The sequence below is a fragment of the Gymnoscopelus braueri genome (assembly GCF_963280865.1).
Source record: "Gymnoscopelus braueri genome assembly, chromosome: 8".
Classification (NCBI taxonomy): domain Eukaryota; kingdom Metazoa; phylum Chordata; class Actinopteri; order Myctophiformes; family Myctophidae; genus Gymnoscopelus; species Gymnoscopelus braueri.
Genome location: NC_137609.1, coordinates 50,209,280 through 50,227,612, shown reverse-complemented (window position 1 = coordinate 50,227,612; position 18,333 = coordinate 50,209,280). Strand labels below are relative to the sequence as shown.

The following is an 18,333-nucleotide window of genomic DNA, read 5'->3' as shown; positions in this document are numbered from 1 at the left end:
TTTGACACGACCTTTGACTCTTACAGGTCCACTTGGTTACATTTATACGCTAGTTAAATTACAAAATGTGTGCAAAATATATATTTTTTAAAGCGAAGATTTTGTAACTCAAATCTTTGCTTCTGGGGGTCCCTGGAACAAAATATTTTGAGATGGGGGTCCGCGGCCAAATACATATCATTTTGGGGGTCCCTGACATGAAAAAGTTTGAGCACCACTGATATAGAAACATATGTTTTTCAGAAAAAACTGTTGAAACTTGGAACTGGGGTTCAAGTGGTTTAAAGTCAAGTGGTTTTCTGTATGTACCTTTTTTTTCCCACAGGAGAACAAGGCCCGTTTCCTGAAGTGGCTGCGGGGTCACGCAGACCCACACGGTCTGATCCGGTCCTCCAAGGCCCCGCTGAGGCTGGTGTCCGGCGCTGGCTGTCCCCAAGGAGGCGCTGACCCCCAGCCTGGCTGTCCCGCGGGGACGCTGGCCCTCGTCACGGAGCCTCCGGAGGAGGAGGAGGAGGAGGAGGAGTGTGTGCGGTCGGAGCAGTTCAGCCTGGACGCCTACAGAAAGCACCTGCACACCCACACACTGGGACACACACTGCTCTACACAGAGGTCACACCCACCACCATGGACCTGCTGGAAGGGTAATACACGAACACACACACACACACACACACACACACACACACACACACACACACACACACACACACACGCACATGCACGTGCGTGCACACACACACAGGTTTGAATTACTATACTTGTGAGGGCTTAAACTTGGAGGACCAGCACAAAACTAAGTATAATCAAGCATAATTCAGCCTCTAACCCCTAAACCTATCTTCTAAAATGTCTAATCCTTAACCTGAGTCTTTCTATAATTGTAAACGTTTCTTTTTTTTTAACCATAAAACATCTTTTGTTTTGTGAGGATCAGGAAAATGGTCAAACACACACACACAATACAAACATAATACAAACACACGCACACACACACACACACAATACAAACATAATACAAACACACACACACACACACACAATACAAACATAATACAAACACACGTGCACACACACACACACACACACACACACACACACACACACACACACACACACACACACACACACAATACAAACATAATACAAACACACACGCACACACACACACACATCTACTGTGTATACTACATATACTGTAGCTTATGTTCCGCTCCGGTCTAGTCCAGTCCAGTCCAGTTCCATTTCATTTAATTTCAGTCCATTCCATTCGACTCCAGTCCATTCCAGGTCGATGGAATTCCCCTTCTCAAAAAATGGTATCTACTGTATCTGGTTCTCTAAAAACAGCCAAAAATAGACAAATTTGTCTTTGGGTGAAAATAACCAAACATTTGAAAACAGGCAAAGTAGGTCGGAGAGGCTTATTATCGGTATCATCCAGAACGCAGAGAGTCCGTCCCCGTTATACCAGTGGTTCTCAAACTTTTTCATGCCGCGGACCCCCAAATTGTTATATATATGGCCGCGAACCCCCACCTGAAAATATGTTGTTCCAGGGACCCCCAGAAGCAAAGATTTGTGTTTAAAAATGTCCTCTTTTTCAAAAAAAGATTGAAAGATTTGCACACATTTTCAAGATTTTTCGAACATAGCAGATGCTATGAGCTTGTAAATATGCTAGTTTTGAATAGCCAAAGTATAAACTATGGATACAGGGTTTAAAATCATTGTGACACTTTAACTAATGCTGGGGACCCCCTGGTAATTATGTCTTTTGGCATTTAACACATGAATAAAAAATACATTTATGTTTGCCTCATGATACAAAAAATGCACAGGGTAGATATGACAAAGAACTCAAATATCTTAAGAAGTTATTGACATATTTATACATTTTATACTAAAAAAAAATAGGTAAAAAATAGTTTTTTATGTATGAATATTTCTTGAACGATTATGACAAAATAATTGCCATTATCTCAGATGATTGCGATTAGACCATTATGTAATAACTGTGACAGGCCTATCTGCAAGCTCATATCTTGTCGCTGAACAAACGGGTTGTGAGCTTGTAGATCATTTTCAATCGTTGACGTACAACACGGTATAAGGGGTTGAAGTGGATGGTAACAGCGTTAGGAGCAGTGTGGTCTGGTGAGGCAGACTGTTGCCTCCCACAATGTTCAAACGCTTCCGTCATACAGTCTAGAGCAGGGGGTCTTCAACAGGGGGTCCGGGACCGCTAGGGGGGTCCTCAGAGTTACGACAAGGGGGGCCGCCAAATCTTTGTGTGACATGATTATTTGTTTTTACGTTAACCACTTGAACCCTAGCATCCCTTTTCTGAGGAGAACTTTAGCCCAAAAAAAGCCGATCTACAAGCTCACAACGCCTCGCGCTGCGAGGCGTTGTGAGCTTGTAGATCGGCTTTTTTGGGGCAAAGAGGTTTAGGTGTAGAGGGGAAAAAAGAGCAGAGTAAAAACACAAAGTTTAATCTGAAACACAATGTTATACACTATAGAGGGGGTCCCTGCTTCATCTCTCTCTCAGCTAGGGGGTCCTTGGCCTGAAAAACGTTGAAGGACCCCTGCTCTAGAGCACGGAAGCAAAGTTGTCCCAATATAAATCAAATGAGTTGAATTATACATAGCTCGCTGCTTAAAGGACAACTTAGTTTTTTTTTACAACCAAGGTTTATGTTTTAGCTTGTAATTAAAGTAAATAAAAGATGAGTGTTAAAATGTTTTCATTTGCTGCTTTCTATAGTTTTAGCCATTTTCGCTATCTTTTTTTTTTACAGTGGGGCGGGGGCATTCGGGCAGGTGGCTAAATATCTTTTACACAATAAAAAAGGTCCCGTGGTCTTTGATGGCCAGATGTGAGTTATTGGGGGCTAGAAGAGCTACTGTAAATAATAATAAAGAAATCGCCGGGTTATTGTGTAAAAAAAGACACATTTAGCCACCTGGCCACTGTAAAAAAGATCGTGAAAATTGCTAAAAGTATAGAAAGCAGTAAATAAAAAAAAATGAACACACCTTTTTATTTACTTTAATTACAGGCTAAAACATAAACCTTGGTTGTTCTTTAACCAGAAATGGGAATAAAAAAAAAATATGCTTTAAAGATATTTTCAAATATATTTCCGTGAACGGGAAACGAGGAACAGATGACCATCTTCCTCGTCTCGGATTTCGCGAGGCGTCCGTTCCAGACTCTATAATAGCGTTATAGAGGAGATGGTGGAATAGTTGTCTGGCCACGCGAGACTAGGAGCAGCGCGCCGAGCGGAGCGCGGGGCGGGAGGTCCAGTGTTGAGCGCTGGAGAGAGGCTGTGAATGCAAAGTGACACGTGATGACATAAGTGGCGTGGAGTCGCCCACGTCGGCCCGTACAGAAGGCGGTGTGTGTGGCACGGGAATGAACATAGCACGATGGCACCCACTCAACCACACCAGGAGACTAGCCCATTAATACCTGAGGCTGATTCTACAAAATGTCTTCTAAATCCCAACAGTATTCTGAAAAAAAAAACGTATGTTTCTATATCAGTGGTTCTCAAACTCAAGGACCCCCAAAATGATATCTATTTGGCCGCGGACCCCCATCTCAAAGTATTGAGTTCCAGAGTTCCAGTTAAAAATGTTCGCTTTAAACAATATATATTCAAAGATTTGCACGTTTAAAAAAAAATTGCAGATCTACAAGCTCGTAGCTATGAGCTTGTAGATCTGCTATTTTTTAATAGCCAAAGTGTAAAATAATGCTTTTTAGCTCAAATGAAAATGTGACACAGATGCTTTTTCAGGTCTTAATGGGCTAGGAGAGAGAGAGGACTGGAGTGAAGAGGGAGTGTGTGTGTGTGTGTGTATGTACTTGTGGGCGGTGGTGGAAAGTAACTAAGTGCATATACTCAAGTACTGTACTTTAAGTACTGTACAATGTTGAGGTATTTGTACTTTACTTGAGTATTTCCAATTTCCAATACTTTTACTTCTACTCCACTACATCTCAGAGGCAAATATTGTACTTTACTCCACTACAATTATTTGAAAACTTTGCAGATATAAATTATTATATTATAAAACATACATTAACCACTTTAGTCCTATTTTATACCTAGGCTGTTTGAAAATAGCAGATCTACAAGCTCACAACATCGCGACGCATTGCGACGCGATGTGAGCTTGTAGATCTGCTATTTTCAAACATTTCAATACTTTTACTTTTGGTACTTTTAAGTACAGTAGAATTTGAGAATTACAATTAGGAAGACATTCAGGTTGGGGGTTAGAATTAGACCGAGGTTACGTTTTTTAAGGGTTAGCGTTGGGAGTTATGCCTGATTTAAATACTTTAGTTGCTACAACCTTAGCTCATAGCTGTGAGTGTGTAGATGGGACTATTTTCAGCTTAGCATGTTGTGGTTCAAAATGGCAACCCAAAAAAAAAAGGCATTCATAAAGTTGCTGTCCGGAGATGTTGACGTCCTCACAAGTTTAGTTATATGTGTGTGTGTGTGTGTGTGTGTGTGTGTGTGTGTGTGTGTGCGTGCTCGCACACGCGCGCTGGGTGGTGGGAGGGGTAGCGGGGCTGGAACTAATTTAATGCCTGAGTGACCTCACTGCAACTGCAGCTAATAGAGGCCTTTGTCTCTCCGTTGCACACACACACACACACGAACACGAACACGAACACGAACACACACACACACACACACACACGAACACGAACACGAACACACACACACACACACACACACACACGAACACACACACGAACACACACACACACACGGAGAGAGAGCGAGAGAGAGAGAGCACTGGGAAGTTGCCATTCATGAGGCAGGATGGTGGCAACAGGTGGGAGCTATTACGGCTGTCATAAAGTTTGAAAAATGGATTGTGGAGCGGTGTTGAGCTGATTGGATGTGACAGTGTTGTCATTAAGGTTGTAAAGGGAACAAAAGTAGGGTGAATGGTAAAAAAAAAAAAAACACTCTGTATCCAGTTTGATTTCACCCCTGATTTTTTTTTTTTTTTTTTTTTTTTCAAATTTCCAGATGTCCGGCCCAGGCTTGATTACACGGTATTATTCTTAACCCATTAAGACCGGGAACGCACCTTTGCAACCACTTAAAGCGTTATTTTATACTCTGGCTATTCAAAAATAGCAGATGTACAAGCTCGTAGCACGGCACTCGTACATCTGCTGTTTTTGAAAAATCACAAAAATCTGTGCAAAGATTTGAATTTATATATTTTTTTAAAGGGAATATTTTTTAACTCAAATATTTGCTTCTGGGGGGGGTCCCTGGAACAACATATTTTGAGATGTTCATATCAAATACATACAGGTCCTTGACATGAAAAAGTTTGAGCACCACTGATATTAGCAACATGAGTTTTTCTGAAAACTGTTATGATTTAGAAGATATTTGTAGAATCCCCAGAAGCAAAGATTTGAGTGACAAATGTTTGCTTAAAAAATATACATATTTCAAAGATTTGCACAAATGTTCACGATTTTTCAATATATAAAATAGCTGATCTAGTGCCGCGCTACGAGCTTGTATCTGCTATTTTTGAATAGCCAAAGAAATCTAAAAAAAACACCGATTCCTTCCCGGTCTGAATGAGTTAAGGAAGCCCTCTTATGGATTAGTTTTGTGTCCAGGATTCTAGGGTCTCTTTTTTTAAGCGGTGGTTTTCTAACTTTTTTTCATGTCAAGGACCCCCAAATGAATATGGATTTGGCCGCGGGAAAAATATTTAGCTCCAGGGAGTAGTGGACCCCCATACATGATTATGTTTAAAAATGATCTACAAGCTCACAACGTGTATACACTGTAGGGTTCAAGCGTTTAAACAGGTTTTGATCTGTTTTGATGAGTATATTAAAGGAGTAGTTCACCAAAAAAAAGTACTTATTTTCTATCAATTACACACCCCATAAAGCCTTGAATTCATGGAGTTTTTTTGTTTTTAGCACATTCCTTTTATTAGGTGAACTACTCCTTTAACTCACTTTGCTGGGGACCCCCTGGAACCCCCTTCCTCAAGGATCCCTGGGGGGGGGTCCCCGGACCCCACTTTGAGAACTACCGTTTAAATCACATTTCACACATTTTGTAGGAAATGAACGTTTGATGGTGTGGGTGGTTGTTGAGCCAATATACTTATTGAAGTGCTGCTCAGACCTTTTCTTTAAAGGTTTAGAAGCAAACTGGGTGTACAAATTGGTTCCATCTTTGGAGTTAAAGGAATTCCGTGTGTCTAGGAATGAATTGAGTGGAATGTTAATGCAACAGCGTCACATTTAGCCCTCTGAAATGTGTTTTGAATTTTAGCCTTCATTTCACTGTGGCAGGATGGAAGCAGACAGGTGAATCAAATCAAGTCCATGATTAATTAGATCCGTGTGCACACAGTAAAATCCTCACTGTTAATGAAACTCTTTGAGAGTGGATTGTTCTGCGTTCTGTATTTTTATCGACGGTATTGACTTCTGAGCGTTGCCACGAATTAACTGCTCGGGGGTGCTTTTGTCATCTTGACAAAGTGTCACTTTGAACTGTGCACTTCCAGGTATTACGTAAATAAAAAGAAAATCATAATAGATAGATAAATATTGCTGCATTATTGATTTTGATGCAAGTGCAATAGCTCCCATCAATTCTTGGCAAATACACTCATAACATTTACACATAACACATTTATGATACTTCATACTGCAATGTTCCAAGGGTGTCCCCCCAGCCAAATGATTCATAGTTATAGGAACCAAATGGACCCTTAAGTGGTGGTCCTAATGCATATCAAACTGGTGGTCCTTGAAATTGAAATGGTTCAGAATCACTGCTATATAGCCAGTAAATAAATCTTCTCTTATGGGGGTCCGTGGGCTAATATGTGTACATTTGTTGGTCCTTGACGTGAAATGGTTTGAGAAGCAGAGCTGTAGTTGTGTTAGCCTTTCTGCACCCTACACACATAGATGACCATTTACGTATGGCTGCTTTAATTACTGTTTAACCCCGTGCAATCCGGGAACGCATCTGTGTCATTTTAGATTTCTTTGGCTATTCAAAAATAGCAGATCTACAAGCTCGTAGCGCGGCACCGAGTGCTTGTAGATGTAGATTTAGATGTAGATGTAGCTTGTAGATCTGCTATTTTTGGAAAAAAAAGTCTTGAAATGTTTTGCAAATATTTAAATATATCTCTGCTGTCAGGCAGAAAACGGCCAACTCCAAAATGTTCATTTTTCAGGAAATGACAAAAACTAAACAAAAAAAGTGGAGTTAGGAGGTTTTGTTCATCATTGATAAGAACAGCTGAATGGACCTCCAAGCTCACAATGAGGTTGGAGGTCAAAAGGGGGCGGAGCCTGGAGTCAGCAAAACCAGCTAACTCCACCCCCCTTTGGTGGAGTTAGCTGGTTTAGCAGAAAGTTTGAGGATCCAATGGAGTTAGCTGGTTTTGTCAGAAGCACTTTTTAATACTTTACATTGGTTCAATATTGTTTTAATCAACACACAGACATAAAGGGTGTTCAATAGCACTGATTTATGGGAAAAATGCAAAAGCGGAAAAATGGAGTTAGCTGGTTCCTGCCGGACAGCAACGATATATTCTTTTAAAGCAAACATTTTAACTCAAATCTGTGCTTCTGGGGGTCCCTGGAACTCAATATGTTGAGATGGGGGTCCACGGCCAAATACATTACCATTGTTGTTGTTTGGTTGCTATATCAGTGGTGCTGATATAGGACCCCCTAAAATGTTATGCATTTGGCACAGTAACACAGTGTTAGACTCAAGAAGATGCGGTTGCCATGTCTGATGTGAACCTTACACCGTACAACTCTTCAGCTGCCAATCTACAACTTATTTTAACCAATTAAACATAATTTAAACCCATTAAGACCTGAGGTCTTCTAAATCTTAACAGTTTTCTGAAAAACTTATGTCAAGGACCCCCGAAATTATATGTATTTGACCCCCATCTCAAAATATGTCGTTCCAGGGACCCCCAGAAGCAAAGATTTGAATTTAAAATGTTTAAAAAAAAATCTTTTCAAAGTTTTGCAAAAATTTTCATGATTTTTCTAAAATAGCAGATCTACAAGCTCATAGGACAGGTGGTCTCCCTACTCTTCCATTGTGACATTTTTTAGAGTAGACCCTGGTGTCGGGGTAGGACACCTACTGGCTGACGAGCGGTACTGTCTCCCCTGTGGCCAAGTGGGAGCAGCAGCTTGGTCTTATAGCTCAGCGTTAGAAATGTGGTCGTTCATGCTGAAGACCTGGGGTTTGAACCAACTCTATTAGAGGTCAGAGAACGTGCGTGACTGTTTGACACATTTTCAAAATTCAAGAAAACGTTCTGTAGTGTTAAACCATTAAGACGGGAAACTTTGGCTATTAACACATTGAATGCCAGAGTTATTTCAGATTTTTTTAGCTGTTTTATGCCAGAGATTTTTCATTGAGAAAAAAAAAGTACTCGGAGCCGAGATACAGATTTAAGTTAAGTTAACAAGGAAGTGGATGGGAGTCTAAATCTTCAAAAAATCATATCTCCTTGGTCTTTGGGTCAAATTTATTTATTATTATTATTGTTTTATTTATTTTTTCAAAAAACGCATATATGCGTTCTTGGCAAGCAAGTGATGGATTCTAAAGAACGCAAAGAACGCATATATGCGTTCTTGGCATTCAATGTGTTAAAAGACCTGAGGCGATTCTTAAAAAAATGTTTTCTAAATCCTAACAGTTTTTTGAAAAAAAAATAAAAAAAAAACGTTTTAAGATTTTTCAAAAATAGCAGATCTACAAGCTCATAGCGCGGCACTCGGTGCCGCGCTATGAGCTTGTATATCTGTTATTTTGAAGAAATCTAAAGTGACACAGATGCGTTTCAGGTCTTAATGGGTTAAAAAATTGCAGATATACAAGCTCATGAGCTTCTTGATCTGCTAATTTTTTTTTTAATCATGGAACTTTGTGCAAATCTTTGAATATATAATGTTTTAAAGCGAACATTTATAACTCAAATCTTTGCTTTCTTTGGGATTCTTCATGTCAAAGGCCCCCCAAAATGTTTTGTTCCAGTTTCAGCGTCACCCAGGTGATGGCTGCTCAGGTGGTCATGTAGAGCGCTCGAGGGGGGGGGGGGGGCAGTTAGGGGTTAAATGTATTTCTAAAAACACTTTTAGTGCTATATAGCACCAGTTTTGTTTAGTGTGTAATAATAGATGTTTCCAGTTAAGAAAAGACGAGGCAACATAAAACGTTAGTCATCCATGATGTAAAACCGTGTTGTTTTAGCATTCAGGGATATAATATAATATGCAGTACATAATATCCCAACAGAATGAATCATTCATTAGTAACATAAGTAAGAGCCAACTCATTTCAGATACAAAAGGCAGAACCTCAGACTGGGCATAGTTAGGTTTGCAATTAGGACCCGCAAGAATAATTCCTGTTTGATATGATAATGTATGATAATATGATGGAGCTGCTTTAGAACAGCATTCCTAAGGAGACGTCTAGAGGAGGAAAAAATAAGTACCGACTACTTGATTTTGCAGACACTCAATGTTCACACGCTTAAAGTTAACCCACTAAGACCGGGAACGCAGCGCGCGTGTCATTTTTAGATGTCTATGGCTCTTCAAAAATAGCAGATCTACAAGCTTGTAAATCTGCTTTTTTTTTTAAATTGTGAAAATTTGGGCAAATCTTTGAATATATATATATATTTTTAAAGCGAACATTTGTAACTCAAATCTTTGCTGCTGGAGGTCCCTGGAAGTAAATATTTTTTACAAATGTTCCCTTTAAAAAATATATATTCAAAGATTTGCACAAAATATTCACGATTTTTCAAAAAATAGCAGCTCATAACAAGCTCATAGCGCGGCACTCGGTGCCGCTCTATGAGCTTGTAGATCTGCTATTTTTGAATAGCCAAAGAAATCTAAAATGACAGATGTGTTCCCGGATTGAATGAGTTAAAAGAGTTAAAAGAACACTCAGCATTCTGTATTTTTATGATTGTCACGTCTACATCACTGTTCCATATTTAAGTACTATAAGTACTTAGTATAGCCTGAATATTTGCATTGCAAATAATGTTAAAGTGATTAAAAAAGTCCATACTGTATGTGGTAATAATATAAAGTAAAATATACGTCTTAACCTTTAACTCCATTTCTCGGCCATAATTTTAAGAGTTTAATTAAACGTCTGTTATCACACTATAGCGATATTTCGTCATCGTGGTTATCATTCACGTCTCGGGTGCTCATTCATGTTAATAAGTCTGACTAATTAAATTCCTAAAGAAAAAAAAAGAGGCCAAAAACAACAAGGAAACAATAGAATTCTTCTTCAACTCGACATCTTCCTCAAACAAGTCTGGAATGAAAGCTTTAATTAGTAATTAAAGTGTTGAATGGACGGTGACAAAGGTTTTCTTTAAGCGGTAGCTTAATAACAGCGAGGGGGGGGAGGGGGTTGGTTATTGATGGTAGAGTTTGGGGGGGGCTTAGCGTCCCTGAAGGCTGGCTGTTTGCTCAGGGTATTAGCGGCGTGTTTGGCAAAGCAGGCGCTAATAAAAGGCTCTCGCAAGGTCACCACCGAACTGGAATCTCAATTCTGTCTGTCGGGAGCACACTGCACCCTTAAAACCTCCGTTTTAATTCAACTCCACATTTTTTCCCCCAAAAAATAGCAGATCTACAAGCTCATAGCGCCGAGAGCCGCGCTACGAGCTTGTAGATCTGCTATTTTTGAAAAATCGTGAACATTTGTGCAAACCTTTGAATATATATATATATTTATCTTTTACGCGAACATTTGTAACTCAAATCTTGCTTCTGGGGGTCCTTGGAACAAAATATTTGAGATGGGGGTCCCGCGGCCAAATACATTTTGGGGGTCCTTGACATGAAAATGTTTGAGAACTACTGAGCGTCAGCTACAGTAAATGCCTAAATTGTATAAGGGTCCATTTTGTTATATGTGTACACTCTCAGAGTTACGGACCCGTAAGGGTCCATTTGGTTACATTTGCACACTCTCTGTGTTAGAAATGAATCAATTACTACTGAGGATGTCTTAGGAAGCCTTCTCACAAGGTCACACAACCAACTGGGATCTCAATGCCGTCCGTCGGCACGATTCCGGAATAACAACTCAGCCATTTTGGATGGAATTCAATTTAAGGATAATAATAATTGTACTTTTAATTTGTCTTAATTATTTTTTCTGGAGTTGTCTTTTAAGATTCTCCATCTCATCTTACCTCTGTAATACAAACAACATTAGCACAACATTTTACATCGAGAACATACCACAGTAGTAATTAGTTATAGTATGTTCGTTCACATTTTAACATAAATTCACATTATTTCATTTCATTTCATTCAATTAGATTATCTTATTTTATGCACCCACTCAACACAACTGGGCTGGCTGTCAAAATTAATTTCCACAATTAATTGGAAAATATGAAATGGTATTTATATACAGTTTAAAATATGTGTGTGTGTGTGTGTGTGTGTGTGTGTGTGTGTGTGTGTGTGTGTGTGTGTGTGTGTGTGTGTGTGTGTGTGTGTGTGTGTGTGTGTGTGTGTGTGTGTGTGTGTGTGTGTGTGTGTGTGTGTGTGTGTGTGTGTGTGTGTGTGTGTGTGTGTGTGTGTGTGTGTGTGTGTGTGTGTGTGTGTGTGTGTGTGTGTGTGTGTGTGTGTGTGTGCGCGTGCGCGCGCGCGCCCCCCACAGGTCTGAATTTCACACATCAGACAAAATGGTTTATATCCAAACAGGCCAAAGCAATTCGCAAACGTTTTCCACCAAAATAATAATTTAAAACAACAACAGCAAATGTTACAAAAAGGTTATGTCCAGGACCAAAAATCCAGTGCTTAGCTAATAATAATCTATAATAATAAATCTAAATGCCGTTTCAAATCATACATTTATGCTTCACTAATTTCAACTAGTAGCCCTTTCTCCACAGTAAAATCTAGTGCTAATTTAACTCCAAAGATTGTAAACAAAATGTACATTATGTACATTCTCAAAGTTAAATGAACACTGAGGTTTACAGTGTGCAGGTGGGAACATGTTCCACCTAATTCACCTCGGATAAGTCAATGTATACGCTAGCTTTGCTGTCAAAACAATAGAATTAGCAGCCCTTTCTTCACAGTCAAATCTAGCCTTAATTTACTTCACAGGAGTCTGAATTGAACTGGTCTTGAGTGAAATGAACAGTGAGCTGTTGTCAGCGTGCAGGTGGCGTGTCCGCCACACACACACACACACACACACACATCTGAACCGTGTGTGTGTGTGTGTGTGTTTCTCGTTGAGGACAATTGGTGTTGCTAGGCTGCGTGTATAGCAGCAGGGTGGAAGTGTTTATTTGTGAACAGGCACAGGGATAAGAGGCTCTGGCGTTCTCCCTTAACCCATTGATACCTGGAACGCATCTGTGTCACTTTAGACTTCTTTGCTATTCACAAATAGCAGATATACAAGCTCATAGTGCGGCACCGAGTGCCGCACTATGAACTTGTAGATCTGCTATTTTTGAAAAATCGTGAAAAAAAACTTTTTGCGATTTTTTTTTTCTAAAAACTGTTAGGATTTAGAAAACATTTTTAAGAATCGCCTCAGGTCTTAATGGATTAACACCACTCTGCTCCCCACACACACACACACACACACACACACGCACACTCCACCTGAGAGCCATATAATGGCGCGTTTCCTGCTCTGGTCAACCCCTCTATCCCGACGGCGCCTGGAGCTACGCACTTCCTACTTGTCGGGTTTCTGTCTCATAAGAGCCCCGGGTTTCGAACGGGGGGAAGAAAAAAAAAGAAAAAAAAACAACAACCCAAGGGTCCACTTTCCTTTTCATATCCTCATTCTTTTCTTTGTGCCCCCCACCACCACCCCCTCAAAAAAGGGGGGAAAAAAACATAGATTGCACTATAGTACAGAAACCGTTATGGACCCCAAGAAATGTAATTATGGAGGTTTTTGTAATCCATATTTCGAATGGATAACAAAATTGCGTTACGCAGTTTAACCCAATAAGGCCTGAGGTTCCGATTCTACAAATGTCTTCTAAATCCTAACAGTTTTTTGAAAAAACCTATGTTTCTATATCAGTGGTTTTCAAACTTTTTCATGTCAAGGACCCCCAAAATTATATACATTTGGCCGCCGACCCCCATCTCAAAACATTTTGTTCCAGGGACCCCCAAAATCAAAGAATAGAGTTCAAAATGTTCGCTTTAAACAATATATATTCAAAGATTTGCACACATTTTCATGATGCTATCAAAAATAGCAGATCTACAAGCTCGTAGCGCGGCACTCGGTGCCGCGCTATGAGCTTGTATATCTGCTATTTTTGAATAGCTAAAAGTGTAAAATAATGCTTTTTAGCTCAAATGAAAAAGTGACACCGATGCGTTCCGGGTCTTAATGGGTTAATTCCATGGCTCTGGGGGCATGGGACATTTTTATTTCTCCGCCGCCGTCTTGTCTTCTGAGGGTTTTTTACAAATCATGCCCTGATTTTCATAATTATAAAATAGCATTTTTTCCTTTTTCCGTCTCTCTGTGAAAACAGCATCGTATTTCGGAGACGCTGGTGCGTAAACAGAACACTTGTAGCGGGGCTAATGGTGTTAACACCTTCCCTTCGAGCTGGAAGTGGGGATAAGATAAACAGTGGGAACAAGGCTTCTCTTCTAAGTGGAACCTGTTGCAGAGTTGTCGGGGGGGGGGGGGGCGGACCTGGCAATCACTGTTTGTTTTGACAGCGAATCCAAAATCCAAACTGACACTGTATGGAATTAGGGTCCTGTTTCCTGTGAAAAATACAAACCCTTGTACCAGGGAAAAGGATCCGCTGCTCGGGCTCGGGGGGGCCCCCAGAAACAGCCCCAGCAGGTTTGTGCATAAAAAAAAATAATCAAATTGGTCCAATTGACCTTGCATGCTCCTACCTTGCAATTATTTCAGATTGTAAGCAGATGCTTAACCCTTTAAGACCCGGAACGCATCTGTGTCACTTTTTTAGAGCATTATTTTACACTTTTAGCTATTCAAAAATAGCAGATCTACAAGCTTGTAGATCTGCTATTTTTGAGAAATCGTGAAAATGAGTGCAAATCTTTGAATATATATATATTCTTTTAAAGTGAACAGTTTTTTTTTACTCAAATCTTTGCTTCTGGGGGGTCCCTGGAACAAAATATTTTGAGATGGGGGTCGGCGGCCAAATACATATCATTTTGGGGGTCCTTGCCATGAAAAAGTTTGAGCACCATTGATATAAAAACACAAGTTTTTTCAGAATACTGTTGGGATTTAGAAGATATTTGTAGAATCGTGTCTTCAGGTCTTACTGGGTTAAAACCGACTTATTTCGTATGCTGAGGGAACGGCCGCACGGTTAGAGGTGGAGGCAGTACTCAGATTTTTTTTTTTTTACTGAAGTAAAAAAAATACCACGTTATGAAAATATTTGTTGCAGGTAAAAGGGCTGTGTTCAACATTTGACTTGAGGAAAAAGTACAAAAGTTTCGACATCGAAACATACATAAAGTGCAGAAATAAAAGTACTAAAACTTTCTTTTAAAATGGTCAAATAAAAAAAAAAGCAGATCTACAAGCTTACATGCGACGCGTTGTGAGCTATGTGAGTATAACACAGTCGGAGCCTATACGTGGTTAATGTATGCATGTTTTTTGTATTATTAGGCCTGATCTAAATCTACAAAGTAACTAAAAATTTGAAATTATTGTAGTGGAATAAAAAGTACAAAGATTTGCCCCTGACATAGTATAAAGTCTTGAAAAATTGAAATACTCAGGTTAAAGTAAAAGTACCGCAAAATCCGGCTGAAGTGCAGTACTGGAGTAAAGTGTTCTTGGTTACTTTCCACAGCATCATGCTCAGGATGTCCAGTGAAAGCTATGCTAAGTCTCTGTAGCCTCTTGGCGTGCACACAGCGTTGACCGGTGGCCGTCCCTCTGAGAGCAAGACATATTTAACCCATTAAAGCCGGGAACGCATCTTATGTCATTTTTAAGATTGATTTGGCTATTCCAAAAAAATAGCAGATCTACAAGCTCGTAGCGCGGCACCGAGTGCCGCGCTACGAGCTTGTAGAGCTGCTATTTTTTTAAAAAAGAAATCGTGAAAACGTTTGCAAATCTTTGAATATATATGTATGCATTTGTAACTCAAATCTTAGCTTCTGGTGGGGGTCCCTGGAACAAAATATTTTGTGATGGGGGGGTCCGTGGACAAATACATATCATTTTAGGGGTCCTTGACATGAAAAAGTTTGAGAACCACTGATTAACGCACCACAATTTTTTTTCAAAAAAACTGTTAGGATTTTTAGATATTTGTAGAATTCCCCCCAGAAGCAAAGATTTGAGTTAAAAATGTTCGCTTTAGAAAACATTACATTCAAAGATTTGCACACATTTTCCCAAAAAATAGCAGATCTCGTAGCTCGGCACTCGGTGCCGCGCTACGAGCTTGTAGATCTGCAATTTTTTAATAGACCAAAGTATAAAATAATGGTTATAGCAAAAAAATCTAAAATGACACTGTACGCGTTCCTGGTCTTAATGGGTTAACGTTTTCATAGCAAAGCACAGGAGCTTACAATAAGGGCTTTTGAGTATAAAATGAACAACGGGTAGCAGAATTTGAGAGATCAGGTCATCGGATGTTAAAGAATTAGGTTTCTAGAACAAAACTGCGCTTTGTTTTACATCGGAGAAACTCTTGGCTTTCTCCTCCGTATCCGGCCCAGACGGTTAGCCGGTAATACCATTAGTTTCAAAAGTGGACGCTTGTATTTTTGCATTTTTTGACGTTAAGGATATTGTCATGACACGTTATTACCGTGTCGAAGTGCGTTCGTGGTTCATGGTCTGCTCTGAGCGCTTTTCAGTCTGTCCCACAAGTTGAGATAACTGTATTCATCTCACTAGGGGCAATTAGTTGATTAAAGGGGAAATCCACCCATTTTCAATATTTAACTATGTCATTAATATAGCATAAAGGAGTTGTGTGGAAATAAGAAAAAATTAAAAAAAAAATTAACATTGCAAAAAAAATTAACATTGCAAAAAAATTAACATTGCAAATTACACTGTGATGACTCATCATGGTGTAATTTGCAATGTTAATTTTTTTGCAATGTTAAATTTTTTTGCAATGTTAATTTTTTTTTAAATTTTTTCTTATTTCCACACAACTCCTTTATGCTATATTAATGACATAGTTAAATATTGAAAATGGGTGGATTTCCCCTTTAAAAGGGATATTTTGGGGTCAAAACTAAAAGTTTAATTGTTAAAACTCTACAGTATATTGTGATAGTAATCGTCGCTATAGAGTGTTCAGTGTAACAGGGGTTACAGGGGTCTCTCCAGGTCTTTAATAAACTGAAAATACGTTTTCAGATGGGTTGCAAATTTCCAACCAATCAGGAGAGAGTACCCATTTATCAGCTTACATTTTATATTGCTCCAGTTCCAATTATTTCTGCTCATTTATTTGTGTCAGCGATTTCAATTTCACTTGTTTATCCTGTATCCTGTATGAGTTCTCTCTCCTGGTTGGATAAAGTTGGTATCCCGACCTGAAAATACATTTTCTGTTCATTGAAAGAGCTATGGAGACTCCTGTTACTGAACGATTACTATCACAATATATGGTTATTTAACACTTATTTTAACTAAGGACTATCACTCACCCTCCTTTTTAATTAGCAGCTTGCAACAGAGAAACGGTAACATACAACACTATTCAAATAATATTCCATCTGAAACATGATATAAGGATCATTCTGAAACATGATATAATGATCTGAAACATGATATAATGCATCTGAAACATGATATAAGGATCATTCTGAAACATGATATAATGATCTGAAACATGATATAATGCATCTGAAACATGATATAAGGATCTGAAACATGATATAATGATCTGAAACATGATATAATGCATCTGAAACATGATATAAGGATCTGAAACATGATATAATGATCTGAAACATGATATAATGATATAAGGATCTGAAACATGATATAAGGATCTGAAACATGATATAAGGATCTGAAACATTCTCAAGTATCAAGGGTAAGGTTACTATTGAGGTAAAAAAAAATATCGGAAAATGTTCTATATATCAAAATATCAAATCTTCTCATATTGGGGTTGCTTGCACAACATATTTTCAGATGGGGGGGTCCGTGGCAAAACACTTTTTGGGGAATTTGGGGGGTCCCCTTGACATGAAGATGTTTGAGAACTGGGTGACACTGGCCTACTACTGGTTCAAACGCACCCTTAGCACCATGTGTCTCATCTGTGCCGGGGTAATTGACCAATAGCGTGTGTCATTGATCACTTCCATTGGGGGGCTATTTGGAAATGATAATTTGCACTCCTCCTCGGGAAACAGGATTAGCTCAATTAATCACTTCTACAGATTGGTTTGTCCCTTTTCCTATTGATCACGTTTCTGATGCCACCGGAATGATCAATGCAAACGCACTTATGCAACGGCAAATCCCCCTTTTGAAAATGAACGTTGAAGGGCAGAATTAATCTTTTAATTTGAGATGTATTTTGATCTTGTTGATTTAATTGGGAATTGAGAGTGAGGGGATTTAGGGATGAGATGACTTTGTGGACAAACGGCTTTTAGAGAAATGATCCCTTCACGTCGCCGCCATGAATAAAGCAACCCAGTCAAAACGCGGTGACATTTTTGCTTGCTTTTATTTGCCCGAACTTAATTTACACTCCATCTTCAAGCTTTTTAGCTTGAAGATGGTTATTTTTGGCAAGTGACAACTACGGTGTAAACATTTTGCTTAAGGCAGTACGAGTACGTGCAGTTAGGAAATCTATTTATCTGGTCCATTTGTTAAGGCAATTTTAGTTTGGTTTTGTTTCATATGCATATACAGTAGTACAGTATATGTCATATACATAATAATTTTATACTTTATACTTTTTACTATAAATAAAACATTTTCAAAAATAGCTACAGTACAAGCTCACAATGCGTCACGTCGCGACACATTGTGAGCTTGTAGATCGGCTGTTTTTGAAACGTTTGAAAATGGATCAACATTTTCCAACGTTATTAACACGTTTTGCCCTGAATGTCCAAAACACGGAGGCCAGATTGAAAATGGTTAAAAGAGCGTGGACAATGACATGAAAAAATTAATAATAATATGACGTTTGATTGATTGA

At 39.1% G+C, this 18,333-nt stretch overlaps 2 protein-coding genes across 3 annotated transcripts in view; one reads left to right on the top strand and one right to left on the bottom strand.

Moving 5' to 3' along the window:
• The window catches only part of psmg1 (proteasome (prosome, macropain) assembly chaperone 1), a 228,226-nt gene that overhangs the window by 83,587 nt on the left and 126,306 nt on the right, over positions 1-18,333 (bottom strand). The gene's annotated exons all lie outside the window — the stretch shown is intronic.
• hlcs (holocarboxylase synthetase (biotin-(proprionyl-CoA-carboxylase (ATP-hydrolysing)) ligase)) overlaps positions 1-18,333 on the top strand; it is a 94,347-nt gene that overhangs the window by 53,630 nt on the left and 22,384 nt on the right. For both annotated transcript variants that reach the window (XM_080435601.1, XM_080435600.1), the window contains one exon: positions 326-642. In XM_080435601.1, coding sequence (XP_080291727.1) covers positions 326-642 — 317 coding nt within the window. The remainder of the gene's footprint in view (positions 1-325; positions 643-18,333) is intronic.